This window comes from Pseudorca crassidens, chromosome Y, assembly GCF_039906515.1.
Source record: "Pseudorca crassidens isolate mPseCra1 chromosome Y, mPseCra1.hap1, whole genome shotgun sequence".
NCBI classification, from domain to species: Eukaryota; Metazoa; Chordata; class Mammalia; order Artiodactyla; family Delphinidae; genus Pseudorca; species Pseudorca crassidens.
This window is the reverse complement of record NC_090318.1, coordinates 16,886,999-16,907,958: the sequence shown is the minus strand read 5'-3', so window position 1 is coordinate 16,907,958 and position 20,960 is coordinate 16,886,999. Positions and strand designations below refer to the sequence as shown.

The window sequence follows — 20,960 nt, the reverse complement described above, 5'->3', positions numbered from 1 at the left end:
GGAGACAAAAGACCTGTATGCAGAAAATTATCAGACACTGATGAAAGAAATTAAAGATGATACAAATAGATGGAGAGATATACCATGTTCTTGGATTGGAAGAATCAGCATTGTGAAAATGACTCCACTACCCAAAGCAATCTACAGATTCAATGCAATCCCTATCAAACTACCACTGAAATTTTTCACAGAACTAGGACAAAAAATTTCACAATTTGTATGGAATTACAAGAGACTCCGAATAGCCAAAGCAATCTTGAGAATAAAAAACGGAGCGGTAGGAATCAGGCTCACTGACTTCAGACTATACTACAAAGCTACAGTAATCAAGACAGTATGGTACTGGCACAAAAACAGAAAGACAGATCAATGGAACAGGATAGAAAGCCCAGATATAAACCCATGCACATATGGTCACCTTATCTTTGATAAAGGAGACAGGAATGTACAATGGAGAAAGGACAGCCTCTTCAGGAAGTGGTACTGCGAAAACTGGACAGGGACATGTAAAAGTATGAGATTAGATCACTCCCTAATACCACACACACAAAAAAACTCAAAATGGATTAAAGACCTAAATGTAAGGAGAAAAACTATCAAACTCTTAGAGGAAAACATAGGTAGAGTACTCTATGACATAAATCACAGCAAAATCTTTTTTGACCCACCTCCTAGAGAAATGGAAATAAAAACAAAAATAAACAAATGGGACCTAATGAAACTTCAAAGCTTTTGCACAGCAAAGGAACCATAAAAAATACCAAAAGACAACCCTCAGAATGGTAGAAAATATTTGCAAATGAAGCAACTGACAAAGGATTAACCTCCAAATTTTATATGCAGCTCATGCAGCTCAATAACAAAAAAACAAACAATCCAATCCAAAAATGGGCAGACGACCTAAATAGACATTTTTCCAAAGAAGATATACAGACTGCCAACAAACACATGAAAGAATGCTCAACTTCATTAATCATTAGAGAAATGCAAATCAAAACTACGATGAGATATCATCTCACAGCAGTCAGAAAAGCCATCATCAAAAAATCTAGAAACAATAAATGCTGGAGAGGGTGTGGAGAAAAGGGAACCCTCTTCCACTGTTGGTTGGAATGTAAATTGAGATAGGCACTGTGGAGAACAGTATGGAGGTTCATTAAAAACTACAAATAGAACTACCATATGACCCAGCAATACCACTACTGGGCATATACCCTAAAAAAACCAAAATCCAAAAAGAGTCATGTACCAAAATGTTCATTGCACCTCTATTTACAATAGCCCAGAGATGGAAACAACCTAAGTGTCCATCATTGGATGAATGGATAAAGAAGATGTGGCACATATATATAATGCAATATACTCAGACATAGAAAGAAACGAAATTGAGCTATTTGTAATGAGGTGGATGGACCTAGAGTCTGTCATACAGAGCGATGTAAGTCAGAAAGAGAAAGACAAATACCATATGCTAACACATATACATGGAATTTAAGAAAAAAATGTCATGAAGAACCTAGGGGTAAGACAGGAATAGAGACACAGACCTAGTAGAGAATGGACTTAAGGATATGGGGACTGGGAAGGGTAAGCTGTGACAAAGCGAGAGAGTGGCATGGACATATATACACTACCATATGTAAAATAGATAGCTAGTGGGAAGCAGCCGCAAAACACAGGTAGATCGACTTGGTGCTTTGAGACCACCTAGAGGGGTGGGATAGGGAATGTGGGACGGAGGGAGACGCAAGAGGGAAGAGATATGGGAACATATGTGTATGTATAACTGATTCAGTTTGTTATAAAGCAGAAACTAACACACTATTGTAAAAGAACTATACTCCCATAAAGATGTTAAAAAAATTGTTATATTGCAGGTTTGGAATTTGAGGCTCAGAGAGGTGAAGTGACTTGCCCAAGGTCACACAGCTTATTCTTGTTTGATTGTAAATCTTATGTTGTTAACAGTACTAGTCATTAAATATTCAAAATGAGAAAAAAAATAATTAGCTACTATTTTGAAACTCAGCAAACGTTTCCTCTTTTGGAAGTATAGTAAATAATGAGTATTTCTTGAATTTTCTGGAACAGCCTATTTTCAGTTTTCCCCTCATTTTCCTAATAGTACACTTGTACATTTTCAACCACATGTATTATGTGGTTTAAAGAATATGGTCACTAACTGTAACACACAGGGAAGAATCTGTTAACCCAAAAAATAATATTTTTTTCTAAAGATTTTGGAGTGACTGAGAGAAGGAAAGAAGTCTGACTCACTCAGTTTCTTTGGTTAGTCATTGCTTCTTGTCAGGAGGTTAGAATTAGAATGTATTTATTTCTAACTAGCATGAGGAGAAAGGGGTTAGATCAAAAACTTTTGTGATGATTTATATAGAATGTCCTAAACCTTTTGGTGTGAAACTTGTTACAGAGTTATAATAACAATAGCAGTAAATTCTTCTTATTGATGAAACTCTTAAGTGTACGGGGGCAGGCATCTTCCCACGTCTGACCTCATTTTAACCAGTTGTTCCCATCTCTGTTACATAGTATGATGAGGAGACTAAGGTGCCAGGTTACCTAAGGTCTTAAAGCTGAGAGAGGCAAGTCTGGGTTCAAAATTACATCTCTGATGATTAAACTCCTGCACTGTCTACTACATCATGTTACTATAGAGAAAAATACCAAAAAGCTATGCCCTATATCATAAGTACATATGATATCATATATTAGCTCTTGCTATGTGGGTTTTAAAACTGCAGTCAAAGTGTCAGGTCAATTAGAAAGTCAGTCTCAGATTAGGTGACCAAACAAGCAAGAATGTACAAGGGGGAAAAGACAGTCTCTTCAATAAGGAGTGCTGGGAAAACTGGACAGCTACATGTAAAAGAATGAAATTAGAACATTCTCTGACATCATACACAAAAATAAACTCAAAATGGGTTAGTAAGACCAGACGCTATAAAACTCTTAGAGGAAAACATAGGAAGAACAGTCTTTGACATAAATCACAGGAAGATCATTTTTGACCCACCTCCTAGAGTAATGAAAATAAAAACAAAAATAAGCAAATGGGACCTCATTAAACTGAAAATCTTCTGCCCAGCAAAGGAAACCATAAACAAAATGAAAAGACTAGGGAAAGACAGATGAGAAAAAATATTTGCAGAGTGACCAACAAGGGATAAATCTCCAAAATATACAAACAGCTCATGCAGCTGGATATCAAAAAGAAACAAACAAGGCAATCAAAAAAATGGGTGGAAGATCTAAGTAGACATTTCTCAAAATAAGACATACTGATCGCCAAAAGTCACATGAAAATATGCTCAACATCACTAATTATCGGAGAAATGCAAATCAAAATTACAATGTGATATCACCTCACAGCAGTCAGAATGCCCATTATCAAAAAGTCTACAAGCAATAAATTCCACTGTTGTTGGAAATGTAAACTGGTGCAGCCACTATGGATAACAGTATGGAGCTTCCTTAAAAAGCTAAAAATAGAGCTACATATGATCCTGCTATCCCAATCCTGGGCATATATCCAGAGAAAACCATAATTCGAAAAAATACATGCACCCCAGTGTTCACTGCAGCACTATTTAAAATAACCAGGACATGGAAGCAAGCTAAGTGTCCATTGACCATGGAATGATAAAGATGTGGTACATATATACAATGGAATACTACTCAGCCATAAAAAAGAATGAAATAATGCCATTTGCAGCAATATGGATGGAACTAGAGATTACCATACTAAGTGAAGTAGGTCAGACAGAGAAAGACAAATATCATATGATATTGCTTATATGTGGAATCAAAAAAAACGATACAAATGAACCTATATACAAAACAGAAATAGAGTCACAGATGTAGAAAACAAACTGTGGTTAGACGGGGAAAGGGGAGGAGGGATAAAGTGGAAGATTGGGATTGACATATAGACACTACTATGTGTAAAGTTTATAGCTAATAAGGACCTACTCTATAGCATAGGGAACTCTACTCAACAGTCTGTAATGACCTACGTGGGAAAAGAATTTTAAAAAGAGTGGATACATGTATATGTAAAACTGATTCACTTTGCTATACACCTGAAACTAACACAACATTGTAAATCACCTATACTCTTCAGCATGGCAGTTTGTTTCACCAAAATGTGCAAGCTGAGAAGGCAATAGAGAAAGTCACCTAACATAATGGGAGTAACAATCCATTGTAACCTAATCACAGAAATGACTTTTCTTTACTTTTGCTCTTTTCTGTTGGATCGAATCAAGTCACTGGGTCCAACCTACTTTCTAGTAGAGGTGAACACACCTGGGCTGAATAACAGAAAGTGAAGATTGTTGAGGGCCAACTTAGAAGTGTATCTATTTTAGTTAGTATTATGAGCCAGTTTTGAGGACAGGTGTTAGGTATATGACATGTTTTCCAAGAATAGGGATTTGTAACCAGAGACTTACAAGCAATATCAGCATAACATTGGAATTTGGAATTTGTGGTACATGGTATAGGACTATATAGAAACTGAGACAGGAACCATTTTGGTATTTTTTAATTGTAGGTTGCTTTGTTTTTGACTAAAACATTTTTATTTGTCTCAAAGAAGAGTGAAGCCTACAAGTTTGTAAATTACTTTTAGAAGAGATTTAAGGAGTGAAGTGTATTAATCTCACTGAAGAATCAGCTCAGTGATAAAGAAGGTGATGAAAAGACAAGTAGAGCATTTCCTTTCTGGAAAGTTTCTGAAGATGTCAAACTTCATATCGAAATATGTATACTGAGCAGAGTTTGTGGAAAGGGGGAGCTGATAGAACTGTTTAAATATATGATTGTGACTCATTTCATTGGAGAATTTTCAGTGCACCATAAGCCACTTCTTCATCTTGTTGTTCAGTATATTTCCAAGGCAATACACGTGTAGAGAAATTCACAATAGAAACTTATCAAAATGTGTATCAACAGATAAATTACTAATCATTCAAGTAGAATGTTCTTAAATATTTGTTGACATGAAGTTATTAAAAGGAAAAAGACTTAGTGGTCATAATATATGATCTAATAAAGTCAAGTCTACACCTAGAAGGATTTTTTTAAAATTTATTTATTGTTGGCTGCGTTGGGTCTTTGTTGTGTGCAGGCTTTCTCTAGTTGCAGCAAGCGGGGGCTACTCTTCATTGTGGTGCGCGGGCTTCTCATTGTGGTGGCTTCTCTTGCGCAGCATGGGCTATAGGTGCGCGGGCTTCATTAGTTGCAGCATGCAGGCTCAGTAGTTGTGGCTTGCAGGCTCTAGAGCACAGGCTCAGTAGTTGCGGTGCACAGGCTTAGTTGCTCCATGGCATGTAGGATCTTCCTGGACCAGGAATTGAACCCGTGTCCCCTGCATTGGCAGGAGGGTTCTTAACCCGTGCACCACCAGGGAAGTCCCTGAAGGATTTGTTGAAAATACATTTTTATGACATTTCCAGGAATGAAAAAAAGTAAGCCACAGTTGTGTTTCGTATAGGTCTTTTTGTTTTGTCTAGCATGTCGTTCACTTCAGTGTAATTAGTAGGAAAAATATTTAAATACAACTACTGATTGGATCCAGAACACCACATTTTATATTCTAGCTCTTAAAGTAATATTGCCCAATCCCAGTCATTTTTATTCTTTGATTTCCTTATTTTTACATTTTGTTCTTTTATATAGCATATCATATTGGAGAGAGTTATCCTATATCCCAAACACATACTAGTCTGTCTTCTTCAGATTTTATTATTTCTTAGTAGGACATGATCATTCCGTATTCATTGAGAAACTTGATATTTGAGAACACTGTACAAAATGGGATAATATTTTAAACTTTGTATCAACTCTTAATAAATTATTTCTTTCTTTAAAAACTTCAATTTTGGGCTTCCCTGGTAGCGCAGTGGTTGAGAGTTCCCCTGCCGATGCAGGGGACACAGGTTCGTGCCCCAGTCCGGGAAGATCCCACATGCCGCGGAGTGGCTGGGCTCGTGAGCCATGGCTGCTGAGCCTGCGTGTCCGGAGCCTGCGCTCCGCAACAGGAGAGGCCACAACAGTGAGAGGCCCGCGTACCACAAAAAACAAAAACAAAAAACTTCGATTTTGTTTGATATAATAACAAACGAATATTTTTCCCCTGGGGAAAAAAAGTCCACTGTTTAGATAATATTAAACCCAGATTCCCAAACCCCTCTGGTCAGAGATTGCAACAGAATTTTATTTGGTACATTTCCTTCCAGTGCTTTAAAAAATTGAAATTTAAAGAAGAATTAAAAGAATATTTTTAACTGTTGCTGAAATTTAAATGAATTTACAATTTTGAAAATGTTTTAATGTGAATTTTTATTGTTTTTCTTTTATTCCCCAAAGTTTGCCTTTGATGATAAAGCAAACCTTGTAGACCAAGTCAGACTTAATCGGCAATGTGAGGAGGCCAGAAAGAGGTAAGAAACTCATTTTAAATATCTTGCCTCCTGCTTACTTCTTTTTCCCTGGAGAGAAATTGAACACAGTTCAGTATGTGTCTACCTACAATTTTACCAAAATGCAGTGTCTAATGTAATACAAAATAATGGATTCTCATTTTTTGTTTAGCTTCCGAATACATGTAACAAAATGTCAAGTGCATTTAAAATGTCAAATTCAAAATATTGCTAACACTTGTAAAGATCTGATTCATTAAGAATGGAGATTTTTCAGCTTTTTTTTATCCTTCTGGCTGAGAACTCCCTTTTTCCTTCCTCTTAGACTATCAGTCCCTCAGACCAGCCTAAGTTAAACTATTGTTTTTTCCTTTTAGTTATTTAGCTCAATAGGTTAATGTTGAGCCATTAATGGAAAAAGCCACACATAATTGTTTTCAAAGACATTTTAAGTACTAGAGTAACAGGTAATAGCAGTAGATATTCCATTTCATTTTGTTTGAAAGAATTTAGATGCAATTATTTATATTGACCTAAATAATAATAAATAGTCTGGCTTCTGAAATTCAGTATTTGACTATATTTGTGCCTGTTTGTTTATCTTTCCTAGTCTTAATTTTAGAACATGGGCAAAACTGAGACAATTAATACGTCATATTTCTCCTCAAATGCTTAGGGCCCCTTGTTTTCAATATTGTCCCACTGCTTTAGCATTACTGTCACCTGCTTAGCGACTTTATCTCTTTTCACCCTTTGGTAACTTGTTAAAACACAGTTGTTTAAAATATGTCGTACTTAAAGCTATAAAGCGTATCAAAAAGAAATTTCTTTCGTCAAAAATGAAATACTATCTTGAAGACAAAACAGCAGGATACCAGCTAGTGTAAGGAGGATACTTTCTGGCTAAATAATTGGCTCTCATCATTGTGTATAATTTATGCATGTCTGGAAATTCACTTTTCTTGGCTTCTTAGGAAATGTAAAAATATCAACAGAAGCAGCTCACATGACTCCCTGCTAAGGACAAGCATTAACTGACCTAGGTCTTCAGTTTGCTAAGTGGTTTTATATTCAATTTATTCTTGCTTGTTATGATGTAGTAGTGTTGGACTTTAAAATTTCCACATGTAATATTTCAAAATTCATTATCCATATTGATTATCTACAGTGGTCACATTATTAATCATATACTTCTTCTCTTTAGCCTGCTCGTATTTTTTGAAGGAATGTTGCCTCTTGTGAATATTCCTCTGGGCATTTTGCATGTTTGTTCTGAAAATGCATAGTGTAGGCTGGAATTTGCCAGGCTGCACTAAACTCAGAAAATAGGTCAATGCTATGCTTAGCAAGTAATTGTTACTTGTTTTGCTGTAACATTTACCAAACACAGTGAGTGATTTCTTATTTTCTAGAGATGTAACCTTTAAGGTTACAGTGAATAACCTTTAAAATGTCTAGGTAACTACTTAGGTAGATTATTCATGAAAGAACATTGCATTTCACCTTCTTATGTATATTTTATATTTTACATATATTTTATTTTTTAGAGCATTTTCAGGTTTACAGCAAAACTCAGTGGACAATATAGAGTTCCCATGTACTTCTTACCTATCTACACATATAACCTCCCTCACTATAAACATCTCCAGAGATGTACCAGAGGGTAGGTACATTTGTTACAATTCATGAACCTACATTGTCACATCATAATCACCTGAAGTCCATCGTTCCTTTACATTAGGGTTCATTCATGGTATTGTACATTCTGTGCATTTGGACAAATGTATAATGACATGTATCCAATATTATGGTATTCAGTACAGTCTTTTCACTTCCCTAAAAGTCCACAGTGCTTTGCCTACTCATTCCTTCCTCAGCACTAACCTATGAAAACCACTGAGTATTTACTAACTCCATAGTTTTCCAGAAAGTCATATACATATAATCATGCAGTATGTAGCCTTTTCAGATTGACTTCTTCACTTATAATACTGTGTAAATTTCCTTCCTGTATTTCATGTCTTGATGGCTCATTCCTTTTTAGTGCTGAATAATATCCCATTGTTTAAATGTACCATAGTTTATTTCTCTGTTCATCTACTAAAGTAGGACATCTTGGTTGCTTCCAAGTTTATTTTTTTATCCTATGTACAATATTATTGATGGAATAAACGTATATTTCCATTGATAAAATGTAAAAACATAAAGGGAAGTGTTTCTTGATACATAGACGATATAAATAAAAGCAGGACAAAATTAATAAGCAGTGAGATGGAAACAAATTGCTTCCAAGGTTTGTCTGTTATAAACAAAGCTGCTAAAAACATCCATGTGTAGATTTGTGTGGACATAAAATTTCAGCTCTTTTGGGTAAACACCAAGGAGTGTGACTGCTGGATCACATGGTAAGAGTGTTTAGTTTTGTGAGAAACTGCCAAAGTGGCTGTAGCATTCTGCATTCCTTCCAGCAGTGAATGGGAGTTCCTGTTACTCCACATCCTCACCGGCATTTGACGTTGTCAGTGTCCTCATTTTGGCCATTCTAATAGGTGTGCAGTAGAACCTCACTGTTGTTTTAATTTTCATTTCCCTGGTGACGTATGATTTAGAGCATCTTTTTTTCATATGCTTTGCTGTCTGTTTATCTTCTTCAGTGAGGTGTCCATTAAGGTCTCTGGCCCATTTAATTGAGTTCTTTGTTCTCTCACTGTTGAGTTTTAAGTATTCTTTCTATATTTTGGATAACAGTTCTGATCAGATGTGTCTTTTGCAAATGTTTCCTCCCAGTCTGTGATTTGTTGTCTCACATGTGTTGACATTGGCTTTCACTGAGCAGAAGTTTTAATTTTAATGAAGTTGAACTTACCCATTATTTCTTTCATGGATCATGCCTTTGGTATTGTATCTAAAATGACATTTCCAAACCAAGGTCTTATTAGTTTTCTCCTATGTAATCTCCTAAGAGTTTTATAGTTTTGCGTTTTATATTTAGGTCTTGAGTTAAATTTTGTGAAGGGTGTGAAGTCTGTGTCTAGATGATTTTTTTTTTTGCATGTGGATGTCCAGTTGTTCCAGCACCATTTGATGAAAAGACTGTCTTTGCTATCATATTCTTTCGCCAGTGCCACACTATCTTGATTACCGTACTGCTTTATATTAAGTCTTGAGGTCTCATAGTGTCAGTTCTCCAGCTTTGTTCTCTTCCTTAAGTATTGTGTTGACTGTTCTGGGCCTGTTGTCCCTTTAGAATCAATTTCGTTATGTCCACAAATACAAGTTGCTAGAATTTTGATTGGGATTGTTTTGTATCTATAGAGCAAGCTGGGAAGAAGTGACATCTTGACAGTGTCGAATCTTTCCTATCCATGAACATGGAATGTTTCTTCATTTATTTAGTTCTTCTTTGTTTCAGTTCATCACAGTTTTGTAATTTCCTTTGTATAGATCTTGTACAAGTTTTGTTAGACTTATAACTAAGTATTTCATTTTTGGAGGTGCCATGTGAATGGTATTGTGTTTTAAATTTAAGATCCACTTGTTTATTGATGGTATTTAGGAAAGCAATTGACTTTTGTATAAGCTTGTATACTTCAATCTTGCACTAATTGCTTAAGAGTTCCAAGGGAAATTTTTTTTTATCAGTTTCTTTTGGGTTTTCCTCATAGATGATTATGTGAGCTGTGAACAAGGACTGTTTTATGTCTTTCTTTCCAATCTGTGCACAGTGTATTCCTTTTATGTTATTCCATTAGTTAGGACTTCCATATGACATTGAAAAGGATTAGTGATGGGGTAAACCGTTGTTTTGAAGTTGATATCAGTGAGAAAGCTTGAGCTTCACACCATTAAGAATGGTATTGGGGCTTCCCTAGTGGTGCAGTGGTTGAGAATCTGCCTGCTAATGCAGGGAACACGGGTTCGAGCCCTGGTCTGGGAGGATCCCACATGCCACGGAGCAACTAGGCCCGTGAGCCACAACTGCTGAGCCTGTGCGTCTGGAGCCTGTGCTCCGCAACAAGAGAGGCCGCGATAGTGAGAGGCCTGCACACTGTGATGAGGAGTGGCCCCCACTTGCCACAACTAGAGAAAGCCCTCACACAGAAATGAAGACCCAACACAGCCCAAAATAAATTAATAAAAAAAATTAAAAACAGAATGGTATTAGTTGTATTATTATTATTTTTTTGTAGATGTGCTTTATCAAATTGAGGAAGTTTCTATTTTAGAGGGGTGTTTTTGGTTTTGTTTTTCATATATACTAAATGAATGCTAGATTTTGTCAGATGCTTGTTCTGCTCTCTTGATATGGTCACATGATCTTCTTTTTTAATCTGTTGCTGTGATGGATTATATTAATTGATTTTTGAATGTTGAACCAGCACATCTAGGATAAATCCCACTTGATGGTTGTGGTGTAAATCTTTTTGTGTTATGTTGGATTCTATTTGCTAATACTTAGTTGAGGATTTTAGCGTCTGTATTGTGAAGAGAATTTTAAAAATGAAGTTCATGGATTTTTCAGTGTCCCTGTCTCGCAGAGTCGCAAATATCCAGAGGCAGGTGGCCCAGTTTGAGAGCGAGTCCTGGCCGCGCATGGCCGAGGCCGACAGGGACCGGCTGAAGCTCATCAAGGAGAAGGAGGCCCTGCTTCAGGAGCTGCAGCTCATCATCCAGCAGAGGAGGCCGGCGGAGGACGTGGCCCGGCTGGAGGAGGAGCGGCGGCGCCTGGAGGAGGAGATCCAGCGCTCCCGGGCCACATCCGTGCAGGGTGCCACGGAAAGGTGGGCTGGCTGGGCAGGCGGGGCCGGCTTCCGGCGGAGGAGCAGCTGGCAAAGCCGAAGGCTTGTTACTCAGGCAGCTACGGCCTGGCGGAAGGTGGAGGGAGCCGGTGCCTGCCATCTGCAGGGGGTGCCCAGGGCTCAGAGGCTCCCGGTCCCTATTACAAGTGGGAGGTGGTCGAGAACCGGATAGAGTAAGGAAGACCGGGGAACCCACCACTTAGACCCCGCCCACTCCCGCTGCAGGTACCGGGTGCACCCGGCCCCTGTGTTTTCAGGGCAGCGCCCAGGACAGGTGTCGGGTCTCCAGCCAACAGGGGGCCGGAGGCAGGTGGTGGTCGGCTCCGTGACCACGGAGGAACCTCGTTCCTGACATCAGCAGCATCTCCGTTTCCGCAGTCTACCTCTTACTTTTATCTCCGACTTTGATTTCTCGCCAGCAAAGCCTGCCCTTTTGGCAGCAGGAAGTCTCCGCTCTCTCGCGTGTCTTTCTGAACGTGCGCCTCTTCAGTTGGTCTTGGGGCTCTCCCAGTGTGGGACACATGAAGCCAGCACAGAGTCCTTTGTCCTCTGTTGCTCGCCCTTTCATCGTGTGCCCTGTCTCCTGGTTTGCGTTTGCTGTGTGTGATCACAGATTGCTGTGTGATCACGGATTGCGTGGAAGGCTGGGTCTGCTTTCCACGTTGCACAGCTGTTAGAAGTTTGGGGATATTTGCTGAGCTTTGGAGAGCCCACCGCCCATTTGATAACATACTGGCTCCTTAAAATTCACTGTATTACCAGGATCATAAGCTGTATCTCTGTGAGCATTCTCTAGGTAGAGTTTAATAGTCACCTGAATTATTTGGTTAGTACAGATGCCCTTATAATGACTGTTTCATCGAATGTTAGGATTGTCCTCTGTATTTGCTGGGGGTTATCTCTGCTTGGTTATTCATCATTAATTGATAGGTCTGTGTCCTGTCCTTAGGGGCTAATGTCAGCGCTGGAGGGAAGCGGTGTGGTTTGGAGAGTCCAGTGCATTGGAATGGGCAGAGTACATTCTAATTTGCCTGGCATGGTAGAGTGCCCTCTCACCTCGCTCAAAATAAACCCAGAATTTATTGCTTCTGACTCTGCAAAGGGATATGAAGTGGAAGTTTCATCTGTGCTCTTGTGCTTCTGTATTGTTTCCGCTTAATATCACTTTCCATTCTTCCCATGGTATTCTCTTGTGTACGTTCTGGGTGGGAGGCCCTGGCAGTTCCACTTGGTTCTCTGTTAATGGGATGGATTCAGTCCTGTGAATACTACTTGCTTCTCAGGACCTGACACCCACACACCAGTGACTGATTCTGCCCTTGCCATGTGGAGATCCCAGGGCACAAATCCAGGGAACCCCCAGAGCAGGTGTTACCATTATGCTTGGATTCAAGGCCTGGGTCCTCCAAACTTGTCCAGTTTATGCGGTCTTTTGTGGGAACAATGCAGGAGCTGAGTCTTGGGATCTGAAACCATGGGGTGAAGAAGGAGAAGTGAACTTGTCTTCTGAGCATGAAATATATTGGTCCTGGGTCAGAAATGGTAAAGGGGAAAGGGAGGATGGATAAATTAGTTTGGGATTAAAATATACATACTAGTATATATAAAATAGATAACCATCAAGGACCTACAGTATAGCGCTGGGAACTATACTCAATATCTTGTAATAACCTATAATGGAATAGAGTATAAAAAGGGAATATCTGTTTATATATGTATAACTGAATCACTTGACTGTTCACCTGAAACTAACACATTATAAAGCAACTATACTTCAGTAGAAATTAATAAAAAATAAACATTTAAAAAGTAAAGTACTATTTAAAGTAAATGACTTAAAGATAGTAAATTAGACTCTACATTTTAAAATCTATTATCTCTTAAAATACTCCTCTTTGTAGAAGGAGTTCTTAATGTTCTTAGAAGTTCACCTTCTTTAATGTGCAAACATGAGACTCTACTTCTAGGGCTGAACCCTGGCAAGTTTCCTGTATGTCTTTTGCTTCCTAGTAGAAAAAATGTGTACAGAAGTTTGGCATGTATTTAAGATTCCTATTTTTATAGAAAAACAGAAAAGAAATATGACCACTTACATCCCAGACAGTTTTTACATCTCTCAATAATTGATAGACTGTCTTGTATAAATGTTTCCACCTCTGTTTTACAGCGAATTTACATTTACGTTCATCACCACCATGGTTACAACTTTTTTTTTTCTTGTGATGAGAACCTATAAGATTTACTTTCATAGCAACTTTCAAATACACAATACAGAATGATTAAGTCTAGCACCTTTACTCATTTCACTCTGTCCTTCAGCTCTGGCCACCACCAATCTTCTCTCTGTATCTATGACCGTCTTAGTTTGTTTGTTTTAGATTCCACATATAAGTGAGACCATACTTTATGTCTTTGACTTACCTCATTTTAGCACAGTACTGTCAAGATTTCTCCATGTTGTCACAAATGACAAGATTTTCTTCTTTTCTGGCTGAGTAATATTCCAACGTGTGTGTGTATTTACCACATCTTCTTTATTCATCCACCTGACAATGGCCACTTACCTTGTTTGCATATCTTGGCTGTTGTAACTAATGCTGTTATAAATATTGAAATACATGTATCTTTTCAAATTAATGTTATCACTTATTTCTTTTTGGATAAATATCCAGAAGTGGTGTTGCTTGATCATATGGTAACTCTATTTTTGATTTTTAAGGAACCTCCATATTATTGTTCATAGTGGCTGCACCAATTTACATTCCCACCAACGGTGTAGGAGGGTTCCCCTTTCTCCACATCCTCACTAACTCTTGTTATTTCTGTTCTTTTTGATTATAGCCATTTTGACAGGTGTGAGGTGGTATCTCACTGTGGTTTTGATTTGCACTTCTCTAATAATTAGAGATGTTGAGCATCTTTACATGTGCCTTTACATGTGTTGGTCATCTGTATGTCTTTAGATAAATGTCTATTTCAGATTCTTTGGCCATTTTTTTAATTGATTTTTTTGTTTTTTTCAATTGAGTTGTGTGAATTTTTTATATATTTTGGATATTAACCTCATATGAGATATAGAATTTGAAGGTATCTTTTCCCACTCATTAGGTTGCCTTTTTATTTGGTTAATGGTTTCCTTTGCTGTGCAGAAAGTTTTTAGTTTGATATAGTACATTTGCTTATTTTTGCTACTTTTGCCTGTGTTTTTGATGTCAAATCCAAAATGTTGTCACCAAGAACAGTGTCAGGGTTTTGACATACCACCTATGTTTTCCTCTTGGAGTTTTGTAGTTTCACATCTTATAGCCAAATCTTTAATCCATTTTGGTTAATTTTTTATATGGTGTAAGCTAGTGGTCCGGTTTCATTCTTTTGTGTGTGGCTGTCTAGTATTCTTATCACTATTTATTGAAGAGAATGTCCTTTCCCCATTTTATATTCTTGTCTCTTTTGTTGTAAGTTAACTGACCATATATGAGTAGGTTTACTTCTAGGCTGTCTGCTCTCCTCCATTGATCTATGTGTCTTTTAAACAGATATCATACTGATTTGACTATAGCTTTGTTATTTAGTTTGAAGTCAGGAAGTGTGATTCTTCCAGGTTAGTTCTTTCTCAAGATTGCTTTGACTATTGGGGTCATTTGTGGATGCCAATTTTAGGATTGTTTATTCCCTTTCTGTGGGAAATGCCATTGGTATTTTGATAGGGATTGCATTGACTCTGTAGATTGCTTTGAGTATTATTGACATTTTAACAGTATTAATTCTGCCAATCCACAAACACAGAATATCTTTCTATTTATTTGTTTTTTTCTTCAGTTTCTCTCATCATTGTACAGGTTTTTCACCTCCGTCGTTCAATTTATTCCTGGTATTTTATTCTTTTTGATACAATTGTAAATGGGATTGTCTTTCATCATTTGTCTTTCTGACAGATCACTGTTAGTGTTTAGAAATGTAAAATATTTCTCTATATTGGTTTTGTATCCTGCAAATTTATTGCAACTTCATTTATTAGTTCTAACAACTTTTTGGTGGAGTCCTTAGAGTTCCCTATATGTCATATCATGTCATCTGCAGATAGTTATAGGTGTACTTATTCCTTTCCATTTTGGATTTATTTCTTTTTCTAGTCAGATTGCTGTGCCTAGGACTTTCAATACTATGTTGAATAAAAGTGGCGAGAGTGAGCATCTTTGCCTTGTTCCTGGTCTTAGAGGAAAAGCTTTTAGTTTTTCATGTTTGAGTATGATGTTTGCTGTGGGTTTGTCATAATGACCTTTATTATGTTCAGGTATTCTCCCTGTATACCCACTTTTTTTAGAGTTTTTGTCAAAAATGGTTTGAATTTTGTTAAATGCTTTTTTTGTATCTATTGAGATAATCATATCATTTTTGTCCTTCATCTTGTTAATGTGGTATACAATGTTGATTTGCAAATATTGAACCATTATTGCATCTCTGGAATAATTCCCACTTGATTATAGTGTATGAATCTTTTAATTTATTGTTGAATTCACTTTGCTAATATTTTGCTGGTGATTTTTTCGTCTATGTTCATCAGGGATATTGGCCTGTAACTTTCTTTTCTTGTAGTGTCCTTGTCAGGTTTTGTTAACAGGGTAATGCTGGCATCATAAAATGAGTTTGAAATTGTTCCTTCATCTTCTATTTTTTGGTAGAGTTGGGGAAAAATTGTTATTAAGTCTTCTTTGAAAGTTTGGTAGAATTCACTAGTGAAATCATGTGCTCCAGGACTTTTGGGGGAGGTTGTTAATTACAGATTCAGTCTTGTTACTAGTAAACTGTCTCTTCAAATTTTGTTTCTTTATGGTTTGGTCTTGGAAGGTTATATGTTTCTAGAAATTTATTTCTCATAGGTTGTCCAATTTGTTGGTATGTAATTGTTCATAGTAGTCTCTTATGATCCTTTGTACTTCTGTGGTATTAGTTATGTCTCCTCATTCATTTCTTAGTTTAATTATTTGTGATATTTCTGATTTTAATTGTCTTTTTTTCTTGGTGAGCCTGGTTAAAGCTTTGTCAATTTTGTTTATCTTTTCAAAGAACCTGCTCTCGGTTTCATTGATAATTTCTACTGTCTTTTTAGCCTCTATTTCATTTATTTCTGCTCTCATCTTTAATATTTCCTTCCTTGGGCTAACTTTAGGCTTCATTTGTTCTTCTTTATCTAATTCCTTGAGGTTCAAAGTTAGGCTGTGTATTTGAAGATTTTCTTATGTCTTGTAGTAGGTATCACTAAAAACATTGCTCTTAGAACTGCTGTGTAGCATTCCAGAAGTTTGATGTGTGTATTTGGTGTGTACAGATATAGAAGTATAATTTTCTTTTTCTTGTGGTGTCCTTGTCAGGTTTTAGTAACAGGGTAATGCTAGCATCATTAGTTAAGAAGCATCCCTCACCTTCAACATTTTCAGAAAGTTTGAGAAAGACAGGTAGTAAATCTTCTTTGACTGGTAAAATTGACCAGAGAAGCCTGCTGGTCCTGAACTTTTGTTTGGTGGGAAGTGTTGGATTACTGATTCAATGTCCTTACTATTTATTGGTATGTTCAGTTTTCTATTTCTTCATAATTCAGTCCTGCCTTGTATGTTTCTAGGATGCATCCATTTCTTTTGCGTCATTCAATTTGCTGACATATAATTGTTTATAGCAGCCTCTTGTAATCCTTTGTATTCCATGGTGTCTGTTGTAACGTCTCCTCTTTTATTTCTGATTTTATGTATTTAAGCCCTGTCCTTTTCTTGACAAGGTTAGCTAAACTTTCGTCAATTTGTCTATCTTTTAAAAGAAAAAAAGCCTCTTAATTTCATTCCTCTCTTCTATTGTCTCTTGAGTCTTTGTTACATTTATTTCCATCCCGATCTTTGTTATTTCTTTCCTAATAGTAACTTGGGGCTTCATTTGGTCTTTTTCTATTTTCTTCGTGTGTGAAGTTAGTTTGTTTCTTGAGTTAGGCATTTTATCACCAAGAACCTACCTCTTATTTTATCACCAAGAACCTACCTCTTACAACTGCTTTTGCTGCGTTCCATAAATCTGTTATGTTGTATTCTCATTTTCTTGAGGTTGTTTTTCTTTAAATTTCTCTTTTGATTTCTTCATTGACCCATGGGCGGTTCACTACATGTTGTTTGATCTCACACATTTGTGAACTTTCCAGTTTTGTTTCATAATTGATCTCTACTTTTACACCTGTTGTTGAATACACTTGAATCTTCCTTTATTTATTAAGGCTTGTTTTGTGGCCTAAAAAATAATTTCTTCTCCAGAATGTTCCATATGCTCTTCAGAAAAATGTGTGATTCTGCTGATTTTTCTTTTGATGGAATGTTCTGTATATATCTGATAAATCTATGTGATCTCACATGTTCTTTAAGGCCTACGTTTTCTTACTGATTTTCTGCCTGGATGATCTGTATTGTTGATATAAGTGGAGTATTAGAATCCCCTACTATTATTGTATTGATGTCTATTTCTCCCATTAGGACTGTTAATATTTGCTTATATATTTAGATGGTTCTGTGTTGGGTGCATAAATGTTTACATATGTTGTATCCTCTTACTGTACTGACCCCTTTATCATTATGTAATCCCTTTCTGTGTCTCTTATTACAGTCTTTGTTCATAAACTCTATTTTATCTGATATATATATATACCTGCCACAGCTTTCTTCTGGTTTCCATTCCTATGGAATATCTTTGTCCCCCCTTTCACTCTTAGTCTGTGCCTGTCCTGAAACCTGAAGTGAGTCTCTTGTAGGCAGTGTATAAATATGTTATTTATTTTAGCCATTCAGTCACTCTACTACTTCTGAATGGAGAATTTAGTCCATTTGTATTTATTGCCATTTCATTTTTTTAAAAATTGTTTTCTCGTTCCAGCATTCCTTTCTTGTTTCTTGCTCTCTTCCTTTGCAGTTTGCAAATGGTATGCTTAGATTCCTTTGTCATTATTTTTTGTGTTATCTACCACAGATTGTTGCTTTGTAGTTACCATGAGGCTTACATGTAACAGCTTATAACAGTGTATTTTAAGTTGATAACAACTTAAGTTTGAATACATTCTAAACCTCTAAGTTTTTATTTTCCCACACACAATATTTATGTTTTTGATGTCATGTTTTACATCTTTTGTCTTGTGTATCTCCTAATACCAATTATTATTTTTACAGTAATTTTTACTACTTTCATCTTTTAACCTTCATACTAGCTTTACAAAGATTAATCCACTGCCTTTCATATATATTTACCTTTACCAGTGATTTATATTTTGATATATGTTCCTGTTATTTAGTGCCCTTTCTTTTCAGCTTAAAGAAGTCCCTTTAACATTTCTTATAAGACTGGTTTAGTGGCGATCACCTCCTGTAGGATTGCTTATATGGAAAATTCTCTCCTTCTGAATGGTAACTTTACTAGGTATTCTTTTTTTTCTTTCAGCACTTTGATTATATTGTGCAGCTTCTTTCTGGGCAGCAAAGTTTGTGCTGAAACACCTGCTGATAGTCTTCTGAGTATTCCCTTATGTGTAACAAATTGCTTTTTCTCTTGCTGCCCTAAGTCTCTAACTTTTTTTATAATTATTTTAATTATACTGCATCTTGCTGTGGTTTCCTTCGAGTACAGCTTATTTGGAACTCGGAGCTGGATGTGTTTCCTCCCCCAGGTTAAGGAACTTTTCAGTCATTCTTTTTCAAATAAGAGTTCTGCCCATTTCTCTCTCTTTTCTCCTTCTGGGTCCCCTATAATATGCATGTCAGTCCACCTGATGTTGTCTCACACATTCCTAAAGCTGCCTTCACTTTAAAATTTTTTTTTTCTCCTTTTGCTGCTCTGCTGGGGTGAATTCCACTGCCCTTGCTTTGAGTTCACTGATCCTTTCTTCTGCTTCATCTAAGGGTTCTATTGAACCCCACTAGTGTATTTTTCAGTGTTTTTCAATTTTTTAGTTCTGTGACTTCGATTTGTTACTTTCTTATATTTTCTGTTTTTGTTGAACTCCTCACTGTGTTCATGCATTCTTCTCCTAGCTCAGTGGGCATCTTTATGAGTATTACTTTAATAGGTAAATTACCTATATCCATTTCATTATGTTTTTCTCCAATGTTTTACTTTATTGTTCCATGTACAGCATATTTCCCCTCTTCCTCATCTTGCTTGACTTTCTGTGTTTGCTTTTATACAGTCCATGAAATATCCACCTCTCCCAGTCTTGGAGGAGTGGCCTCATTTAGGAGATGAATCTTATCCTTCAACCTTGCAGCTCTTGCTTGTGTCTCAAACGTTGGTGATTGCTTGTCCAAGCAGCTCATTTTATTTTTAATATCTCCCAGTTGTTGAGTGTGTTCCAGGACTTGTCAGTGTCCCAAAGAGGTCAGGGGAGACTTCAGCACAACCTAGGTTCAGGCTGATTGGAAGCCTGACCCTGAAAGGCAGCAGCTTTTAAAAAATGCAAATATGTACAGTCCCATACAACTGTGAGCTAAGCTCTGCTGGCTACCAGACCAGGCCATCTGCAGGTGCCCCTTTGGTGACAGTTGTAAAATTCAGGCCTCCATAAGAATGGATAAGCACCTTCTTGGGGATTATGGTAAGCTGTAGTGAGGCAATGGGAGAGTACAAAGATGTCATCCTTCAGCCTGTTTTCCTAGAAAGCGAGTCCATAGGCCTCTGGATGTGTGCAAAACCCAAAGACTGACCCTCACACCAACGTTCCTGGACAAGCAAACAGGCTTCTTCCACAGAAGGAGGGGGTGTTTTCAGTGTGCTATCAGTGCAGTGCCCTGGTTGTGGTAGCCAGCTGTGTCTCTGACTCTTGTGGAACCCAGGTACACAAACCTTGCAGGGCAACAGGCCAGGCATTCATTGGAGGGGGTGGGAGGGGGATTTCATGGGTAGCAGCCACAAAAGCAAGGCACCAGACACGTGTTAAGAGCTCCGCTCCAAGAGAGTCTAGCACTCTGGAGCATAAGAGGGGGAGCTCAAAGATAACACCTGCTTTCCTAGGTCTCTGGAAGGCTTACAGTTAGCCCTTTGATGTGTGTTTAACTTAGAAGCCTGCCCCTCAGTCCATAGCCATGAAAATAAGCTCATCAGCCTCTTTCACAGAAAGCCCTAGCTCCCTGTTCCATTGCCTCCTGCTGTGCTCTGGGATGGTAGCTGTTTAAGAACTTTCCTCCATTGGATACGGTCTTCTGGTACCCACTGACCATCACTGGCCCCCAGAACCAAGCAATGTAGAGGTGTCCCCTGGCAGCAGACACAACAACTGGGGCACCAGATAAGGTGCGTTATGGAAGATAGCAGCAACCTGAAGCAAAGCAGAGGGAGAGTGCAAAGATCCTGTCCTCCAGCCTCTGTTCCCTGACAGCAACTCCACAGGCCTTTAGAAGTGTGCCACACTAGAAGCCTTCCCCTCAAGCTAAAGCTCCTGGACAAGCAAACAGTCTTCTTTCTCAGAAAGACTAAGGCTGGGTTTAAGTCTGTTGTCTGTGCAGTGCCCTCCGAGTGGTAGGTTGCCAAGAGCTGTCTTTCAATTGTTACAGTCCTGAGGGACCCAGACACCCAAGACTCTGGACTTCCACAGCCAGGCAATCAAGGGGCAGCCACAAAGACCTCATTACCACACATAAAAATTGGGGTACAGGATATGTGTAGAAGGCCCCCTCTTAGATATACAGGTGACCTAAAACAC

The 20,960-nt window shown here is 37.7% G+C and overlaps 1 protein-coding gene across 1 annotated transcript in view; it reads left to right on the top strand.

Moving 5' to 3' along the window:
* The first annotated feature begins 11,011 nt into the window (after positions 1-11,011).
* LOC137217824 (protein WWC3-like) overlaps positions 11,012-20,960 on the top strand; it is a 29,268-nt gene continuing 19,319 nt past the window's right edge. The window contains exon 1 of the mRNA XM_067724787.1: positions 11,012-11,224. Within this exon, the coding sequence (XP_067580888.1) occupies positions 11,037-11,224 (188 nt within the window). The 5' untranslated portion in view covers positions 11,012-11,036. The remainder of the gene's footprint in view (positions 11,225-20,960) is intronic.